Source organism: Cupressus sempervirens, chromosome 1, assembly GCF_028749045.1.
Source record: "Cupressus sempervirens isolate cs-2001-9-10 chromosome 1, ASM2874904v1, whole genome shotgun sequence".
Classification (NCBI taxonomy): domain Eukaryota; kingdom Viridiplantae; phylum Streptophyta; class Pinopsida; order Cupressales; family Cupressaceae; genus Cupressus; species Cupressus sempervirens.
Window position 1 is genome coordinate 134873670 of NC_143118.1, and position 21320 is coordinate 134894989.

A 21320-nucleotide genomic window follows, 5' to 3' on the forward strand; every position below is an offset into this window, starting at 1 on the left:
CGCCCCCATCGGGGTTGAGGGGCAGCACCCCCGCGGGGTCCTGGGGCAACGCCCCAAGCGCGCTCCTTGTCGCAATACAGGGCGGGGTCAAGGGGCAACGCCCTCGCCGCCAAGACCATATTAGCACTCGAAAACCCATAGAAAACTACATTGAACACACTATAACGGCGCCAAATGTTTACCGTATGGGTTAAATGAATCAATGCATACAGACAATAGATAAGAACAGCATAACTCCTTGTATTACTTGCTCATGCCAACGATATTACATTATGCTTATGATGATTACAATGATCCCAAAGGGTATATTTATACTTCCCGAAGAACCTTCCCGAAGGGGTCCGTCGACCACATACAACATGTTGCTACATAACAAGAACCTTCCCGAAGGGCCCGTCAGCTACACAGTATTTACCGACGACATACATCCTAACACACACCTTGTCGGCTAAACAATATTTACCGACGACAAGTTTGTCAATCTACAGACCCATCAACATCTTAGTATGGGCAGTTTGACATCAAAGGAATCAACGAACTAGCGGTTAGAGCCTCATACCAACCGAGCAATAGACAAAGGAGATGAAGGTTATTTTAATACCCCCCCTTAATGCTCAATCTATTTACTACACCAATAGATCCCCTGAATTTAACAAACTTGTCAGGACCAAGGGGTTTTGTGAAAATATCTGCTAATTGCTCTAAGGTAGGAACATAGCGTAACTAAATAGATCCATCTTCTACTAATTGTCGGATGTAATGGCAATGAAGCTCTATGTGCTTGGTTCGTTCATGGAACACTAGGTTCTTGGCAAGTTTGAGTACACCCTAATTGTCTAAAAACAAAGAAGTCGGACTTGCTTGAGGAATATTCATATCTGCAAGCATCTGCCAGAGCCAAACTGCTTCACAAGCTGCCTTGACAGCTCCTCTATATTCTGCTTTTGTAGAGGAGAGTGCGTGTGCCTATTGCTTCTTACTGGTCCAAGTAACTGCTGCAGATCCGATACTAAACACATAGCCAGAAGTAGATTTCCTGTCATAAACTGAACCGACCCAATCGGAATCGATGAATCCACTGAGCTGAGGAGTAGTACTCCTTGTGTAAAGAAGACCATAATCTGAAGTACCATGTACATAGTGTAACACACGTTTCGCTGTAATCCAATGATCAGTCTTGAGTTTTGTCATGAACCGTGAGATGTAGTTGACTACAAAACTGAGATCAGGTCTAGTAGTAGTAAGGTAGATGAGACTACCTACTAGCTGCCTGAAGAGTGTTTCATCTACAAGAGGAGAAACAGATTGTGCGAACAATTTCAGACTAGTCTCCATAGGAGTGGAGGCAGATTTGCAATCCTGCATTCAAAACCTATCAAGCAAACTTCTGGCATACTTGGACTGAGACAAAAATATACTGTTGTCAGTCTGCCAAACCTCAATACCTAAACAATAATGAAGCAATCCGAGATCTGTCATATCAAAAGTTCTGCATAGATCCTGTTTGATTTCTAAAATCAAATGTTCTGAATTTCCAATAATGATCAAATCATCCACATAGACAACAAGAAAAAGAATATCATTACCAGAGTGTTTAATATACAAATTACTGTCTGACGGACTACGTTGGAATCCTTGAGCAACCAAGTAATGATCAATCTTTATGTACCAAGCCCTGGGGGCCTGTTTAAGACCATAGAGGGCCTTCTGGAGTCTACATACTTTGTGTTCTGAACCGGCAACCTTAAAACCTGGGAGCTGCGTCATGTAGACTTCTTCCTGTAATTCACCATTGAGAAAGGCGCTCTTCACATCCATCTGATGAACTTTCAAACCATACTGAGCTGCAATTGCAAGAAGAATGCGAATAGTGCTCATCTTGGCTGTCGGTGCAAATGTCTTCTCATAATCAATGCCTTTGCGCTGGGTGAATCCTCGAGCAACAAGTCTGGCTTTGTATTTGTCCAAGGTACCATCTGCATGGTACTTGACCTTATAGACCCATTTACAGCTAATGGGTTTCTTCCCAGGAGGGAGATCTGAAAGAACCCAAGTGTGGTTCTTTTAAAGACTCTGAAGCTCAGCATCCATTGCTTGTTCCCATTCTGGAATTCCTTTGGCCTCTGCATATATCTGAGGCTCAAGGATACTATGGATGTTGGCCATAAGAGCTATATTAACTGTGTTGTGTTGAAGGCTCTTATTTCTGGAGGTTCTACCCTCAATGAGTTCATCAAGACGAAGATCACTAATCGTTTGAGCCCACCATTTTGGCCGAAGAGTCGAGGAGCCAATATCAGATGCTGTCGGAATAGCTGGATGAGAAGCAGGAGCAAGAGTTGTATTATCTGGAAGTGACTGAGGTGGTGTATCAGTAGCATCAGATGACTCGTATAAAATAGAAGAACCCAAGTTAGAGATTGCTGAAGACTGAATCTCGAAATGTGGTGGGGAGTCAGAGAGCGGAAATGGTCCAAATTCCTCATCAAACACATCACGACTGAAGATTAAACGATCAGTATTTACATCAATCATTCTGTAGGCCTTATGTGTGTGACTGTATCCTATAAACATAAGTTTCTGGCTTTTGGAATCCAACTTAGTGCGTTTGGCATCAGGAATCCATACATATGCCAGAGAGCCAAAAGCTTTCAAATGGTTGATCCTAGGTTTGTGACCAGACCAGGCTTCCTCAGGAGTCTTATGATTAACTGCAAGGGTAGGTGACCGGTTAAGAAGGTAGACAGTTGTGGATACTACTTCTGCCCGATATTTTCTGAGAACATTTCTATGTTCTAGCATAGCCCTAGCCATTTCTGTGATGGTACGGTTTCGATGCTCTACAACACCATTTTGCTGAGGGGTGTGAGGTGTGGTGAACTAACGTCTAATGCCATGAGTAGTACAAAAGGCAGAGAAAGCAAAGGAACAGAATTCCCCCCCATTATCAGTCCTAAGAGTACGGATGGAGGAACCAAACTCTTTTTCTACTAGAGCTTTAAACTGCTGAAATACAAGAAAGGCATCTAATTTTTGCTTAAGAAAATATACCCACATTTTGCGACTGAAATCATTCACAAAGAGTAAAAAATAGATGTTCCCAGTAATAGGAGTATTCATAGGACCACATACAATAGCATGGACTAGCTGGAGTACTCTGTATGCCTGCCATGATTCACCATTCTTAAATGGTGTCCTATGTTGCTTCCCTACTTGGCAAGCTCCGCAAATGCGATGGTTCTAGGTCTGAATATTAGGTAGGCCATGGACTAAATTATCCCGAGCAAGTTGTGCTAGATATTGAATGTTCAAATGACCGTATCGCTAATGCCAGAGACTGCTGAGAACGGATGATTCGGCGATGAAGGCATGCTCAAGGGAATCGCCTGAATCTACAAGCCTATAAATACCATGATCCTCAAGACCGAAAGCAAGGGTAGTGCGAGAAGCACGATCAATAATCGAACACTTATTTCCACTAAAAATGACATCCAACTAAGGAGAGTGCTTCATAATCTGACTAATAGACAGAAGATTATGTTTCATGCTAGGAACATAACATACATTGAGAAACATGAGTTTTCTTCCTCCAGATTGAATCTGAACATTGCCCTTGCTGACAATATTGTATTCTTCACTGCCTCCAAAGGTTACTGAGTCAGAATAGGGAGTGAATTCAACAAACCAATCACGCCTATGAGTGAAATGTCAGGAGGCACCAGAATCGATGTACTAGGCAGAAGATTTCACATGATTTGCAAGTATGTTGGCCATAAAGGCATGGTAGACAGATTCTTTTTGCTCTGAGTGTTGGGCAGCATTGGCATGCTGTTTAATTGAGTCTGACTTCTGATGCTGCTGATACAGATGCTTATAATATGTGAATATTTCAAATGGTACAAACTTCGAGGTGAGAAAATGAACGACCCAAAAAAATTGGAGAAGTACCCAAAATAGATCCTGAAAAGGCCAGAAATAAAATGTTGTTGGAATCCAGATCCGCTGGCTTGAAAATCGAGGCACCCACAAAAATCTGATGAAGACCCATTTGAGATTTCAAAAAACCCACCAAGAATATGTGATCAGAAAAATTTTCCAAAGTCAAAAAACTAGGGTTTCGAGCAGAATAACAATCGGCGGCCAAAAAGGTCAAAAAGGCAGAAAAAAGATGTTTGCAGGTGAAAAAAACAACAAAACCCAGCAGCTGAAACGCAAGCAGAATATCCAACAGGGATAGACAGACCAGTTTTTGAAAAAAAACAACCAAAAAATCCCACTTTTTGAGATCTGGATGTGAACAAATTTGAAAAAACGACCTCCAAATTTGAAAAAACGACCTTCAAATTTGTGACTTACAGACTAAGCCACAAGTTTCCAAGAATGCCAGTAGCTGAAGACAATTTTTCAGTCGATTTGCACAGAGGGTTTAAACCCTAGCTCTGATACCATGTTACAAATGTAAATGGCGAAATACTTGAATGAATTAATTAGAGATCAAACTAATCTATATATACAAAGAGGAGAGTCGAATAGAATAGAAACATTCTATTCTAGACTACACCTAAATATTAGAAACATTCTAATATTTACAGAGATATAATAAGATACAATAGTGAGCATTAAAAAGAAACATGAAGGTTATTTTAATACAAACATCCACCACTTCAACCTCATAAACTCCCCTTCGCCACTCAACCATCATAATAACCTTAGTCACAGAGGGAAGAACACAGTCAACACTGCTTGAGTTGCCAAAATAGAGTCAGAGGGGTACACATTAACACCACATATATATTGAAACTAACACTTAGCATCATCGTGTCTGTGCAATAGCTACAAAAGTCACGCCTCTCACACATTTGACTAAAATAGTAAATCATTCATCTCCAGTAAGGAATAGAACTATCATTTTTCCACCAACCAAGGAAAGGATTCAAAATCTCCCCACAATGTCAAGATTTGACAACTCAGAAAAAGAAACAGCCAAAGAATACATACTCTTATACAAGTGACAAATACAATTGGGATAATTATATCAGTGGTGTCATATAGAAGAACAGTGATGCAACATAGTTCCGAATTCGTATGGACCCTAGAACATTGGATATTCAATCAAATAACACTCTCATTCTTCGCAAATCTGATACATCTGATAAATCCAATTACAGAAATCAGGCCTACGACTGATATATTAGTAATATAAGTTATATTCAATAAAGGGTGCATGAAATAAGTTTTAAATTGTTAAAATCTCTAAATTTAAAGGGTATTTTTAATTTGCCAATTCACAGCCGGTTCAATTCCAATTCATGGCTGATTCACTATTTGATTCGGCCTTGCCAATTCTAATCCTATTCTGATTATCGTTACTTTGATATATATATATATATATATATGATTATTTTTAATATACTAACTAACGATGATTTGAGACAGGTTTTGTCCTCTCATATTTATAAGTCTTCAAATCTGCATTTGAAAAATATTTATAACAATGGCAATGTTGGTACATTTGCAGAAAATGATCAATAAAAATTAACATAAACTATGTGTGTGTGTGTGTGTGTAAATTTACATTAATTTTTTATATTTATTATTAAATCCTATTCTAGAAATTGTAAATGCACTGGTAAACTTAGTAGCAGACAGTAATTTATTCAATTAAAGAATACTGATCTTATTGTCTTCTCTTGCAGGTATAAGCAATCCCAATGCCAAAGTTAATATTCAGACTTGAGAAGTTAATTCTTGAATTAATGCCTTTATTGCTTCTGATATCCAAAAGCAGATATAGAACTATTTATTGTTTTCGATGGTTCTATCTCTTGCAAATATATCCACATATATAGACCTTTGTAAGGGCGATCATGTCTATAGTGAATGAGGAGACATGACGCTTCAACCATGATTAGTTATCAGCCCCGATCCTAATCTGGTGTTTTAACAAATTAACTAATTAACACTGATCACATTTAGTGTTAGTTTGAATGACTAATGGAGATCGATCTATATATAAGGCAATGTATATTATGAACAATGCTTGATACATTTCAAGAGATAATTGAGGGTTTCATACCTGGTAAAATATCTATCGCTGATGGAAAGGAATAGATGTTGGGTTTATATATGATTTTGTATGTATGAACTGGTATACATGTATGCATATCCAGTCATCAGTTTTATATCCTTCCATACTGACCAATGTTACCATATTTAACAGAAACGGGAAATCACACACTAATACACAAATGTGGCCGCAAATCATTTGCTCCAGCTGTAATGAGTGAATCATCATCATGTATGGCAGTATGTGACTGTTTCCTGCTGCGGTGAAGACTGTTTAATTCCACTATTTTGCAGAAAGCCCAAATAGTTTCACTGATAGAAGAGCCACAGAAAGAAGTTTTCTTGACTTAAACATCAGACACTGGTGTTCCATAAAATGACCCAATTATCCCAAAAAACCATAACCCCCCACCCCGCCACCCCCCAGGAAGATGGATTTTTTTGCTGTTGGCCAGGTAAAGAAAATGAGAATGTATCCATTTGGATAAACCGAGATCATAAACTCACCATTTGTGCGCCAAACTTCCATGACCAATCTTCAAAAGTGATCGACATGGACAAAATCCTAGAAACTGAAAAATCAAGCCTCCAATCTCTAATTTAAACTTTTGGACTAATACAGTTTAGTTTCATTGAGTAGGTCTGTCATATATGACATGTGTCTTGGACTAATACAATTTTGTCTCAATCAAAATATTTGCCTTGAATTTACAGAAGTGAATTATTTCAAATTTTATGAATCTTTTTTCTAAAACAAATATACAGTAATCAAGCCGAAAGATTATTACACATAGATTTGACTAACAATGCAGCTACGAGTGAAACTAAGAAATGCAAGAAAATCTGCTAAGAATTTATAATCACCTGACATCACTTATTTATTTTTGCAACAAACAAAACTCAGAATTAGTTGATCTAACACTGAAAAAAGCATCATGTCAGGGTAGCCTATTGCTAACATATGAAACCTAAGGAAACGACAATTTTTTAATGCTGGTTATTTAGAAACTTAAAAATCCATCAAACATTTGCCATATTTTTGAACTTCAACGACATATTTAACACCAATACTAGGCTACAGAAAAAAAAGAATTTAAATACAAATCTAATGAAATCATACTTCTTATAGTGAGGGGCATCACGATCCAGTCGGGCCAAGGTCCCTGCTAAAATGGAAACCTGCAGATTCATCATATGTATTCAGTCATCACACAATCTCATTAAAAATGCATGCAGCATGACATACCCAAACAATCAATTGCATCTCTCTCTAAAACAAAATGATAAATCGTCACTGAGTATAGACATACAAACAATCACTACATGATCCATTATATAAAAAAAATCTAGTTGTATATTTCTAATTATGCAGATTACTAGGGAAGTTTTAGAGATGAAAGTAATCTGTGCCTTAAACTTGTATAGCATTTAAGGGTTAAATAAATTATATACATGATAATATACATTTTAGTGTTGCCCCATACACATTGCTCTCGACTTTGTGATTTGCAGCGTAGAAAATCAAACTAAATCATTTTAACTTTGAAACATGTACATTGAAATATCAGTAAAAAAAGGAACCTGAATTGTTTGTTATGTGATGCATATAGAAGAGGTATACTAGGTGCCAGCTGTTGGCAAATAGCAAAAAGCCACCTTTGCCTTGGCAGTGAAAGCTTAAAAAGGCTCTGCTTGTATGTGTCCATCCGAACATAAAGAGAAGAACCGTTAAATGGGTTCATCAGATGCTTTGTTTCAACCTATGCCTGGAATGGAACTAGAAATGGCCCGGAAATGCCACATCATTGATAGAATTGCTCAAGTATAGGATGCTATTGGCAAAATCATTTCAGCATGAAAAAAAAACCTCAGATGATTTTGCAAGTGTTTGATTTCAAATCTGGGATGGTTTGTACCCTAAATCAAAGCATATGCTGATTCGGCAATCTAGATTTTTATATGTTTTTTGTATGGACATACCTAGAATGTACCCAGACCCACCAAAAAACATACCCCATACTTGTTTCCAATTTGACAACTTAGGTTACAAACTGATAATTTCTTTACCATATCTTGGGAACCATGAGCTTCAATAATGGCACATCTGTCTAATATTCCATCATAATTTGACAAGTATGAGAAAACTTTGTAAAGTTGGAGTCATTAATTTTTTCATGTTTTTGAAATTTTTTACCAAAGACCTTTTGGGTATAGTTAGCCACATTACATAGAAGGAACCAAACCCTCATCAACTTCCTCATTTCATGTGATATTGGCAAGACATTTTTATTTCCATTGATGCATCAAATACAACCAAATCTGCAATTTCATCGTTTGAGAGGTTCGACCAAGTCATCAGAGATGTAGGGCCACCAAATGTGGTTCAATCTATTAAAAACAGTTTTGTTGTTTGTAATGCCGCTGGGAGACTCTAGAAAAACAAAAAACCCCTCAATATTTTTTGCCCAATATGCAGCACACTGCCTTGATCTAACCCTAGAGGGCATTGGAAAGGTTGAATTTAAGTATTGAAAAGGACTCGCACAATTAGAAAATCTATCTATAATTACAAGAAGATATGTGCATGATGTGCTCTTTCCCAAAGGGTAAGGAGCTAGATCGACCAAGGATGACAAGGTATGCAACACACTCCTTGCATCACAGACTCTGCCAATAAAAGATGAATTTGAAACGATTGTGGCTTCAAATGAGTAGATGAAATCTGGAACAATAAATCAAGCAACCGACAAAGTAATGGAAGAGTACAAATATTCTTCTAGTATTTGGGATGCAACTAAACAAGCTGTTGAATTTTAAAACCTTCTAGGAACAGCCTTGATACTAGTGAAAGGGGAGAAATCCCTCATGGGTTGTTTGTATGAGGTCATGAATAGGACCAAGAAGGTGATGAATGGTATGCTGGAAAATAACAATTAAGTATATGCCATAATTGGACATTATAGATAGAAGATGGGATCAACAAATGCATTTCCCTCTCCCAATATTGTTGGACGCTATCTCAACTGTGCCTTGATCTATAACTCTTCATTTAAAGATGGCAATGCTCAGATCACACAGAGCTTGCTCATATGCATGAAGAAAATGTTTCCTACCTTAGACAAATTGTAGGCAGCTATGGCAAAGTTGCCAATATACAAGCCCAAGGTGCTAAAAATTTAAGATATTCTTATATGAAATAACTTCCAATTTTATTTTATTTTAATTTCTTTTACTTCGGTGTGGGTGAGTGATTGATGCACAATTGAATTTTTCTTGAGGTCTGCAACTAGGCAGCTCTCGGTGGATGCATCATTGGCAGCTATACTTGTTGCAGACCTTCGTGGATACTCTACATTTCTTTACGTGGCCTGTGTGGTTTTCCTTGAATTTTGTGTCCTTACTGCGTGTCCTTGCCATCATTTTTTAGTATGCTTGCAAGTCTTTTTTGGTCTTTTTTGGTCTTTTTTGTGATTCTTGTTTTAGTGTTGGTTAGGGTTCCTGTAAACATGTCGGAGGAGCTGAGTCCTCACAGCTCCCAACTGGATTCACCCATGCGCAAAGGAGTGAATAGTCATCATGATCCTAAGTCCAGAATGGACATTAATCAAAGGGTTATGGATAATGATTGTAGCGACGCTCCTATTAAATCCTTACCGGGTAATGATAAAGGAGGGATTAAGCCGTTGTATGTAGCAATTTTAGTTGATCAGTCTAAGCAAAAATGTCCACCTTCGGCATCTTTCAATGGAGTTTTCTATAGGGAGGAAGGAAATTCAAGAGGACCCTCAGCCGATGGAAGTGGATTGGGTGGGAGATAGCCTATGGAGATAGCTAAGATGGTAAGTCTGCACCTAATGACTTTAGAACTCTCTCTCTCTCCTAACGAAGATATGTTCTTAGTTATTAGAAAGGAACAAATAAGATTGAAGGATACTGCTATCTTTTTTATTTGTCTTGATAAAGATTCTATTAGAGTAAAGGGTTAATTCAATTTCATTTATTAAATTACCTTTACTCCCTTCTTAAGATTTCACTTTATGCTCATGCATTTCCATTTAATAATTAAATAGTAATTATTAAATGTCATTTATCTCTTAGGGTTTTCATTTTAGGTTTTACGATCTCCTATAAGGATTGATCAATTGTAAATTTCATTCATTCCTTTAGGCTGATAATATATTTTGTCATATTTTCAAAGCCAAACCCTTACCTTCTCTTTGTCTTTTCTCTGTGACAGATTCTTGCATGCAGGTGTTTCTCCGGGTTTTGTAGATTTGTATTACTCAAATCCTTCATGGTATTAGAGTCAAATCTATTGTAGCTTGTTCATTTTTTGAAAAAAGCCCGAACGAATGTTTGATGGATCAGATTTGGCTATTTTTTTGGTATTTTTTGTGAAAATAGGGGGTTCTCTGAAATTGGAGCTCTTTGAGTCAAAACGGACACCACAGTTGGATTCAGAGCACGTCAAACCCCTATTTTCGTATAAATTTGTCGATTTTGGCCAACTTTGAGACCAAAAAAAATTGCCTACTAGGGTCGTATGGCCCTTGGCACGCAAAATGAGGCAAGAAATCGTAAAAAAAATTTAAAATGCGATTAAAATAATCACAACCAATATTAAAAATACCGTTGCAGTTATAAAATTGTTTGCAGTTTGTCGTTAACCACCAGCGGTCAACGCTCACCTGGTCACCGCTGCAACACCAATCTGCCACCACCACTCGTGTCCGCCGCTGGAGTCAGCTGCCCTGCCCGAGCTCTACTCGGCCTGCCAGCCTATGGTCACGTGGGGTCTTGGGGCCCCCTTTTAGCCCCTTTTTCAATTTTTTGGGGGTTTGCAATATTTTATTTTGCTTTCTGGAGGCTTTGTTGGTTTTTTGGCTCAACTTGAGCATACGGAGGCTTTTTTGGGCAAACGAAATATCATCGAAAAGCTTATTCTGAGACAGACATGATGGTGAAGGTATTTTTTAGATTTTTTTCCAGTTTGGTAAATGTTTGTCTACTTGAAGTTAGATGATACTTTCTATCTTCCGGAGGGCATATCTTGCTCGTTTTAGCTCCATTTTTTGAACCAAAAAAAGTGTCAGAAAGCTCTTCTCGAGCACTATCCAAGTTCTCTATTATTTTCATCAATATTTTTCAAAGGTACATGTGATTCTCAAACTGAATTTTTTTTTGCTCTTTTCTTATACACACATTCCTTCTAGCAACTGGGGTTCAGTTTTTTGCATTGTGGGGGGTGTTTTGTATTATTATTTCTGTGAATTACATCAGTAAACCAGAGCTTTTTCAAAAAACAATTCAATGCCTTCTAAAACAACAGTTATGACCTCTTCTTGTCTAGAACTTCTGACCCCTCATAACTATCACACATGGAAGTCCCTAATGACACAACTTCTCTGGTCAAAAGGATTGCGGTCTTGATTAGACGCAGTGCAGCGAGTTTTACAGAGTCCTTTTGAGGTCATGCAACACAGGAACAAGATGGATGAGACAATGGGGTTGATTGCTTTACAGGTATCTAATAGTCTACAGTTTCATCTTGATGGGTGCAATACCCCTCTAGCTATGTGTACCAAGCTTGATGGCTTGTTTGGTAGAGCTTGCCACTCTTGTACCAAAATCTTTTCCTTCCATTAACGATTTCTTTATGAAGTTCAAACAACCAAGATTTTTATTACAAGGTTGTGGGAAAACCAAGACTGACACTGAGTGCATTTACCTGATTCTTTCTAAGCTTCATGGAAACTTTCAGATTTTTGCTTCTACCTTCCATTCCACCATGGATGTTTTGGGTACTAGATTTACCATGCTATCCTTTTGAGGTTTTTTGTGATCATTTGACTCGAAAGCAAGCTAAGCTCTCTCAGTTGGATTCTCTAACAGGCTCACAGACTTATGAATTGGTAGCTCAGACATCTTCTAGAAAGAAGAAGAAACATAAGTCACGTCCTAGAAGGTCTTAGATTGATTCTAGCCCTCACATCACATGAAGCCCACCTCCTCCTAAAGGAGATAAACCAAACCCAAAAAGACCGAAATGTGCTTATTATAATAAGCCCAATCATGATGAGTCACATTGCTATGAGAAGAAGTTAGATAGCTATGCCAAACAGTTTTTAGATTTGACAGCTCTCCTTCTGAAGAGCAACATTGATATTCCTTCTACTTCAAACAGATCTTCTTCATCATCATCATTTCAGTCAGATGTTAAAGACATAGGAAAGGGTTATACACTATGTGCAACTACTACTACACATTCTTCTAGATGGTTACTAGATTCAGGTGCTTCACATCATATAACATCTTCTCAGGATTTGTTCTCTTCTTTTGAGGTTTCTCCTACTCCACACATTTTGATTGGGAACAACATTGTTATGACTATATGAGGGAAAGGTTCTACTGACATTGAAGGTGGTAAATTTCATGATGTACTATGTGTTCCATCTTTGTCCTCTAACCTTCTCTATTTATCAGATTACACACAGTGGGACAAGGAAGACAATTGAGTTTGCACAAGATTCAGTGCACATCAGAGACACTGAGACAGGCAATATTGCTGCTACAGGGATTGTTGATCATTCTTCCCACTTATACTCTCTCTCTCATTTCGGTCTACCATCTCCACTATCGAAGACTAACTCTCCTTCACGAGAGACTACTAAGGTGAAGTTGTGTCACTTCAACTAATGCGTTGTTCCTGAGACCAATGTTGTGACTTCTACACCTCCACCTCATGTTCAAGTTCCATCTATTGCAGAGGAGTACTCTTTAGCATTGCCTAATATTGTAGCTCCATTCATTGAGCCACGTAGTGTAGTTGTTGAGGATATATCAGAGGACACACATCTCCTCTTAGATGACAGATTTGGCACACCTGTTATCCAACCTCCATTGAAGATTCCAGTTCAGGATTCTCATGCATTCTCCTTTGAGCATTAGCTAGGATTTCCAGCTTCACCTTACATTCAGGGGTTTCATCCTCCTTGTCCAGTGCCTTTGTTTCTTTCAAATTGGAGTCACTTTGGTCTTCATTGACACAAGAGATCCACCCTTCATGGGGAGCTATGGAGTCTCAAGGCTCTATCATGGGGAGTTTCATTTTACTTATGGTATTGGAAGAGTCTCTTGAGACATATCATTTTTACTTTTTCTTTCTATCTCTTTTTGGAGTAGGGTTTTTCCCACGAGGTTTTCCCTATTTCTCCGTTTAATAGAGATTTGGTTGTGATTGGGCACCTAATCAGGCCTTGTTGTTGGGACCCAAGTTTGCTTTCAGCTGTGTAGTTTCCTTGCTTTTTCATGCATTGTTTGTAGCTACATTGTTGTTCATCTTAAGAGGGGTGTTAGAGTAAAGGATTAATTTAAATTCATTTATTAAATTACCTCTACTCCCTTCTTAAGGTTTCACTTTATGCTCATTCATATCCATTAAATGATTATATAGTAATTATTAAATGGCATTTACCTCTTAGACTTTTCCTTTTAGGTTTTACGATCTCTTTCTATAAGGATTGATCAATTGTAAATTTCATTCGTTCCTTCAGTCTCATAATATATTCTTTCATATTTTTAGAGCCAAACGCTTGCCTTCTCTTTGTTTTTTCTTCTCTGTGACAGGTTCTTGCATCCAGGTGTTCTTCGGATTTTGTGGATTTGTATTGCTCAAATCCTTCAAATTCTTTACCTTCTAGCAAGTTTTTGATGATTGGATTGCTAACATTAGAGGGAGGAAGCTAGGAATCCAAATAAGTTTCTGTAGAATGATTCAAAAGGGATTTTTTATTTTTCTTTAAAACCCATGGAATACAAGAAAGAGCACTTAAAAAACATTCATTGGAATGTAGGTAGGTCACTGTTTAGGGCCTTTCTATGGTCGGCTAAAGGACAAGTCAAGCAGGTTGTAGCCCGTGCCACTCCTCACTAGATAGAAATCAAAAACTTTCAGCCCAAATTTTAGCCCTTTATTGCTCAAATTGTTCAATCTCTTGGCTCTATTTTACAAGTGGAAGATGTTAGGTATACCCTACTGCATCTTAATGCTAGGATTCTAATAGCCCTAGCACCCGATATTGAATTTCCAAACTACACCTCAATGGACCTAGAAGAGGAGAAATTTCTGTGGGAAGTTTCCCTTCTAGGAAATCTAGGGTCTTGCTTCCATTTTAAAAAGAATGGACACACCATAAAAGGAGTGTTTGGCTCTTTGCAGCATGCAAAAGCCTAATTTTGATAGTAATCCCTACAGAGGGAATGAATGTGAGTGATGCTGGTAAAGAAGGAGGTATTGTGGAAAATTCTAGGGTTAATATCTCTAATCTAACCAATCCACCTACAGAAAAAGGTTTAATTGGTAGCCAAAAATCTCCCAAGAGCCCGAATTGTGGTTTCCCTAATAAGGTTTTCAAAGAAACTACGGACAATGATAAGTTTATCAGCCTAAATAACCCTTTCTTCAAAAAAGATTTTGATGTAGTGCCCTCAGGCTCTGGTCTGTCCAATTCCCTAATAGATTGCCAACCATTTTCTAATTCTGATAAGGAGAAGGTCGAGGGTAATGCCATAGCTCTACCACCAACCAAGCTTAATGCACAATAGCTAGCTCTTAATACCATTAATGAAAGAGCAGAAAAGTTTAGGAAAGCCCTCCATGAAACCCTAAATAGAGAAGGTTCTAGTTAGGACATTAAAATCAATAGTCTGCTAGAATAATGACAATGCAGTTGACATTGTTAATGAAGAGCCATTCACTAAAGTCACCAATAAAAATTCAAAAAAAAAAAGAGTAAAATGATTGAAAGGCAATCTCTTTCCAATGATAATAGAAAATCGGGGAAAGATCTTCCAGATTGTTTTAACAGACTCTACAAGAATAAAAAATCTTTACAATATAAATGAGACACTTACATAGCTAGAACGTGTTAAGGCTTGAGATGTCTGACAAAAAGTACATAGTTAGGAAATGGTGCAATAATCTTAGGGATAAGGACATCATATGTCTTCAAGAGATTAAGGTTTTAGGGTTTCAAGCTTATAACATGCTGAAATTCATATGGGATCAATCTATTGGATTTTACTCCAATCATCTCAGAGGTAAGCGGGTACTGCAATTATTGTACGGCCACAATGGGCTTGTAGGATATCATCTAATGGTTCCTCCTCCTATTATAGAGCCTTGTGGGATCTTTCAACATAATGAGCTCTTAATTGGGGTTTGTAATATCTATGCCCCTAATGACTATCGAGATCAAGTTGTTTGGTGGAATGGTTGTCCAATAATCTGCCCAAGGCGCACTAGATTTTTGTTGGTGATTTTAACATAATAGAGAACAAGGAAGACAAGTCTAAGGGGGTTCTTCATTGTTGGAACGTAATGAACAGTTTTTCTGGGCTAACTTCAAGAGGAAATTTAGAATTGTTGACACTTTGGATCTCAAAAAAAAAGCCTTGTGGCATTTGGTTTACATGGTGCAACAATCAAGTTGGATCACAAAGAGTTTATTGTAGATTGGATACGATCTATATTGAAAAGCATATATTCTCTGTAAAAAAAACAGGATGGACATGCTCCTGTGATTGTCTCCCCCTTTTCTATGTTAGATCTAGAGTAACGATACTCGCCACAAGTTGGGCGAGTCATCCGAGTCGGCGAGTCGAGCTACCTCAGCCAGGTCAAAATGACCCGATCCTAACTTGACGGGTCGACTAGGTTGACTCGCCTGACTCGGCTGGGTGACTCGACTAACTCCCCTAGCTAACTCGGCTAACTCATCTGACTCGTCTGATTTTTAAGTTTTGTTTTCAAAATTTTCTTAATACATCTAAAATTTACCTTTGTACTTGTGTAATCGATGTATGTTATGTGTCTGATCAAATTACCTTCTATTTCATGATGTTAGTGTCTTAAACTTTATTCAATAATGGGTGCATGAAATTTATTAAAATCCTAAAAAATCTCTAAATTTCAAGGGTTTTGTCACTTTGTCAAGTTACTGTCGAGTTACCCTTGCCGACTCTGGGCCAAGTCCGAGTCTCATTACTTTGGTCAGATCATCATCCAATATATGTCAATGTGTGTGTGGATAGCATCCCTAATGACAAAAGAAAGAATAGTGCAAGGTTCAAACTTAATACTTCCTTGCTTAAGAGCAAGGATAATGATGATACCATTAGCATGCTTACTAGTCTTTGTAAGCTATGTAACCCTGAGTTGCAACCTAGAGAATGGTGGAATGTTCTTGTGGATTCTTGGAGGAAGCTTTATCAGATTATAGGTTAAAAACAAGCCATAGATAGAAATAGAGAGGAGCAATGGCTTCAAAGCAAGTTAAACCTTATTGAAAAAGAACTTCAATTGAAGGGATGTGATTCACAGCTGGAAGAGAGACTAGCAAAAACTAAATGCCATCTGAGAAAGCATCAACAATACAAAATTAAAGGTAAGAAGATCAGAGCTAGGATGAATTGGATGAAGGATGGAGACAGTGAGAATAAATATTTCTTTAACATCATTAGAGCCAAACACAAAAGAGAGATGATTGAGGAAATTCAGATTAATCATGATGTCACTAATGATCCTAATTGTATTAAAGACGCTATTTTTTCTTTCTACAAGGTACAGAATTTACCAAGGATAACAAATCTAGGCTTGAACAATGCCTCAAGTTGATGCCCATATCCCTTCAAGAAATTAAAGATGTTATTCTCTCTCTTGCCAATGACAAATCTCTCGACCTTGATGGTCTTCCTGCTGAATTTTATAAGCACATTGTGGAATGGATTGCCTTCGAGCTCTTAGAAGTACATGAAGTTGCCTTCAAGGTTGGGTCTCTAGGAACTAATGTCAATAGAGGGGTTATCAAATTATTACCTAAGGGGGAGATAAATCCCACATCACAAATTGGAGGCCAATCACGTTGCTAAATCTTTCTTATAAGATTGTGGCTAAAGCTCTGGCTAAAAGAATTGGAAACCTATTAAATGATTTCATATCCCCAACACAATCAGGATTTATAAAGGGAAGGTTTATTCTTGAGAATCTGATTACCAATTGGGAAGTTATGCACTGGGCTAGAAATGATGATCAAAATACTGTGATGGTTTTACTTGATTTTGAAAAACATATGACCATATTGAATGACCCTTTGTGAAGGGTATGCTTCAGGATTTTAGCTTTCCTTCTTATTTTTGTAAATGGATTGATATTCTACTAAAAGACCCCAAGACTGTCATTGATGTTAATGGTGATACCAACGATAGTATTATTCTACAAAGATCCATTAGACAAGGGTGTCCAATTGCACCTTCTATGTTTGTGATAGTTGTTGATGTTATGTATTATACTTTTAGGGCTACTCACATAGAGCCCCTGGTTAAAGGTTTCACTCTTCCTAGTCAAGAGGTTTTGCTTAATGCCCAACTTGCAATTGATACAACATTGTTTATTGAGTTGGAGGAAGGCAACTTTGACAACATGGTTAGCAGACTCCTATATTTTTGTGAGGTCTCTAGGGCCAAAATTACTCCTCATAAATCATACATCATAGGATGGTCCCTCTCCCCCAGAATGGATAGTTAACAAAGGATGGCAATGGTTAGGGCCAAATGATATTGTCAGATATTTGGGTATGTCTTTCTCTATTGATCCCTCTCTTAAATACATGGAATTGGATCTTTTCTAAAATTGATAAAAAATTACTTTAAATGGAAAACTCATATGCTTTCTTTAGATAACTATTCTTTTATATATATATATACTAATTAATGATGATTAACTATAGAGACATATCTCCTGTCATATTTATGAACCCTCAAATCTACATTTGGAAAATATCAATAACAAAGGAAATATAATTACAATTGCAAAAACGGTCCATGTTACTTAACACAAAAGTTTAATACAAAAATATATTGACATAAACAAATATATTTTGAGGCTAAAGAGACCCGAATGTTCATAACCAAATGTTGAAATCCATTTTTAAACAATTCTTGTAATTAGAGCTACTAAAGGCATCTCACAAGAAAGCAATTTTTTGCTTTTATGTTTACTTGAGTGATTTGTTTTTCAAATTTTATAAATATAGTTTTTTCCAATAGGTTGCTAAGACTAGATTTGCATCCAACACAATCGTCTTGAGACAACCAATGAAGATGCAATAGGCACTTTCTACCATGGTCATCAACCAATCATGGCCTATACGGAAGCAATCCAGCACTAAGAGGGCAACAAATGATTCTAGATGACAATTAGTATATGTTAAAGTTGCAGCTTCAGTCAGATAAATTCAATCTGAGATACATTGTTGTTATTGGTAAATCATCATTTTCTATATATACGTATTCATGTAATAAGAATATATATTATATTATATATAATACATATATATTATACATATATATATATATAGTATACTAATTATTATTATGAAATATATATTAATTAAATGATGATTAAACCTTGGAGACATGTGTCCTCTCATATTTATATAAGTTCCAAATCTGCATTTAGAACATATCAATTATAATGGCCATATTATTACATTTGCATAAAAGCTCCATGTTACTTAACATGGTATCAAAGCAGAATAATCTATTGCTACAAGAAAATTATATTTTTACTAAGGAGGTATTATGATATAGATAAGATTTCTCTTGTTGGTGGTGCAGCTTATGAGTTGATGCTTCGTATTCTACCTACATATGCTTGTGATTGGATTATCAGTTTATGTGATTGTGCTGCAAGAAGTTTCATTGAGTTTTTAACTTCAACAGAGTAGTCATCAACTACTTGATGATGTGTTCTCCAAGACTCAAGCAGCTGGGTATAATCAATTTTTTGATGGTCGTGAGCTATGGTGAAAAGAAGTTGTTAGCCATACTTGATGTGATGCAAGAATGAGTGGAAATTTTACATTGTGGGGGGAATAATAGTCAATGTTCTCACTGAAAAAGAATAGGGATATACCAGACGAGTTCCTGTTTGAGGGTAAACCACTAGAGATTGTGAAAGTGTACAAATACTTGGGTATAGATTTTCAAAACAAACTCAATTGGGATACATGCAGATCAAAAAGGATTCAAGGAGGCTAGAAGGCATTATATTCTCTACAAAACAGGTGTAGGAATGCAGAATTATCGGATTGGGGAACCATGAAAACTCTTTTTGGTCTGCTGGTCATGCCGGTGATTTTGTATGGGTGTGAAGTTTGGGGCAGCAATATGTCCAAACCGAAATGGCGACAGGTAGAAAGAATTCAAAAACACTTCATTACTTGTAACCTCAAAGTCAAACCTATGGTGCCCTATGAGATCTTATTGGCTGAGGTGGGTTCTTTTCCATTCGAAGCCGTCGTATTACTCCAGATGCTAAGTTATTTGAAGAAAACTCAAGGTTTGGAAAAACATCATTGGCCCAAGCTAGTCATAGATGAAAAACTTGTTAGACAAAAAGGCACGTGGATGAAGCAAAATGACAAGTGGATGCAAAAATGGGATGTCAACATCCATACTTGTCCGAATAGTAATAAGGAAATAAAGAAATATGTCATCGAAAAATTTCGCAATATCATCTTGACTAATAACAAGGGGTGAAAAAAATCTTACTACACTAAACAACTTAATCCCACTTCTACTCATGATGAAAAGGCCTATTTAAGGGCTCCTATTAATTGGAGAGCAAAAATGCTGATAGCGCAAATCAGAACTTGTTCACACCAGCTTTAGTGTGAAACGAGTAAATGGCAGGTTCCAAAAGAAGAGTGTACAGACAGAATTTGTTTATTCTATAATATGGCCATGGTAGCGATGGAGCACCACTTTGTGTAATGCCCCTTGGTGTATCTGCCTTAATTCCATCTTTGAATGATAAATTCCATTGACTAAGGATTGTAAGATTGGTTCAATTTATAATTGAATACATTGATTTTTTTCCTTTTAACAAGATAAATATTTATAATATGACTAACAAATAATCTTTGTTCTTTTCATCCATTTTGTTAACCCCTTGTTTACATACGAGTTATATCTTATTAATACTCTATCTTCTTCATAATGAATAAGTGATAACTTGTGTTCAAAACAAGATATATTATAATTTGGCTCTCTCCATCCAATTTAATTCTTCCTTCTTCCTTATTACTCATGACTCACATTTTGAATGGATATATAAATGCTAATCTAGTTATGTTAATGTCACGGCTGACTGGATTTTCAATTGTGTGTTGATTAAGTTCATAACTGTTGACTTGGTCTTTAAATTGATTGACCATTCATTGGTGGTTGGTATTGGATGTCTAATGTTAGAGATCTCTACTTGCTGAATGTATACACAACTCATCTCTCCTCAATTCTGGCCTTTCAAATGATTATACGTTGATAGATTGTTCTCTACTCTCTACTTGCTACAGACCTTGTTATTATAGATTTGGGCATTTGTAAATTATTCCCTGGATAGCCGGATGCAGTTCCAATATTTCCAAGAAATGCTCTAATAATGAATGCCAAGTCAGATATTGTTGTTTGAGTGCAACATCATAATGCTAAGTCAGATTCTGTAGGTCGTATGTGTTCCTCCTTTTATATCCAAATGCTTGAACCTCGATGCTTTCTTTCCATCATATATTCTCTGCTGTTTCAGTCGCCTACTTAAGATGTTACTTCTCGATCTCTTTCCTTTTTCCATGTATTATTTGAGCCTCTAGTATTTTCTGCATATTCCCTTAGTGACCTCTAATGATTCCATTCCTTCGGTTTTGGGTGAATCTCCAGCCGCTTCCTTATCCTCCAAAGGCAGACGCTTTTCTTCTTCTTCTTTATTAATCCTGAGTGCAATGGTAATGTGTGTGTTCAATGCTCTAATACCCTCTATAGCCTTGGCGCTAAATCTATAAGAGTACTATGAACTCTAAATTCCCTGAAGTCGACATTTAGAAATCCATACTTTTCCACAGATGAGAGTAATTATTTTATTAAATAGTCCACACACATGGAGCTGCTGAAACTATATTTTCCAGTTTGATGCTTCTTCCTTCCTCCCCTTTACAATTCCGTCCATGTTTGTCTTATATGTGTGGGAGGAGGACTGAGGGAAGGGTCACGTCTTTTCCTTGGTGGCTACCTTCTTAATCACTGTTAATACTATATTGTGTATATTTATTATTATGATAATATTTCATTTTGCTTATTATATTAAATGTTTATTTTATACTATTCATTAAAAGATTATTATTTAATTATCTTATATATTG

General features: G+C 36.9%; 1 protein-coding gene across 7 annotated transcripts in view; it reads right to left on the reverse strand.

The window, feature by feature from the left end:
• DEG7 (DegP protease 7) overlaps window positions 1-21320 on the reverse strand; it is a 249233-nt gene that overhangs the window by 150518 nt on the left and 77395 nt on the right. For all 7 annotated transcript variants that reach the window (XR_016361753.1, XR_016361754.1, XR_016361747.1 and 4 more), the window contains exon 4: window positions 7187-7245. Coding sequence is in view for 2 of the 7 variants with exons in the window: in XM_089817752.1 (XP_089673878.1) it covers window positions 7187-7245 (59 nt within the window). In the remaining 5 variants the exon portion in view is untranslated. The remainder of the gene's footprint in view (window positions 1-7186; window positions 7246-21320) is intronic.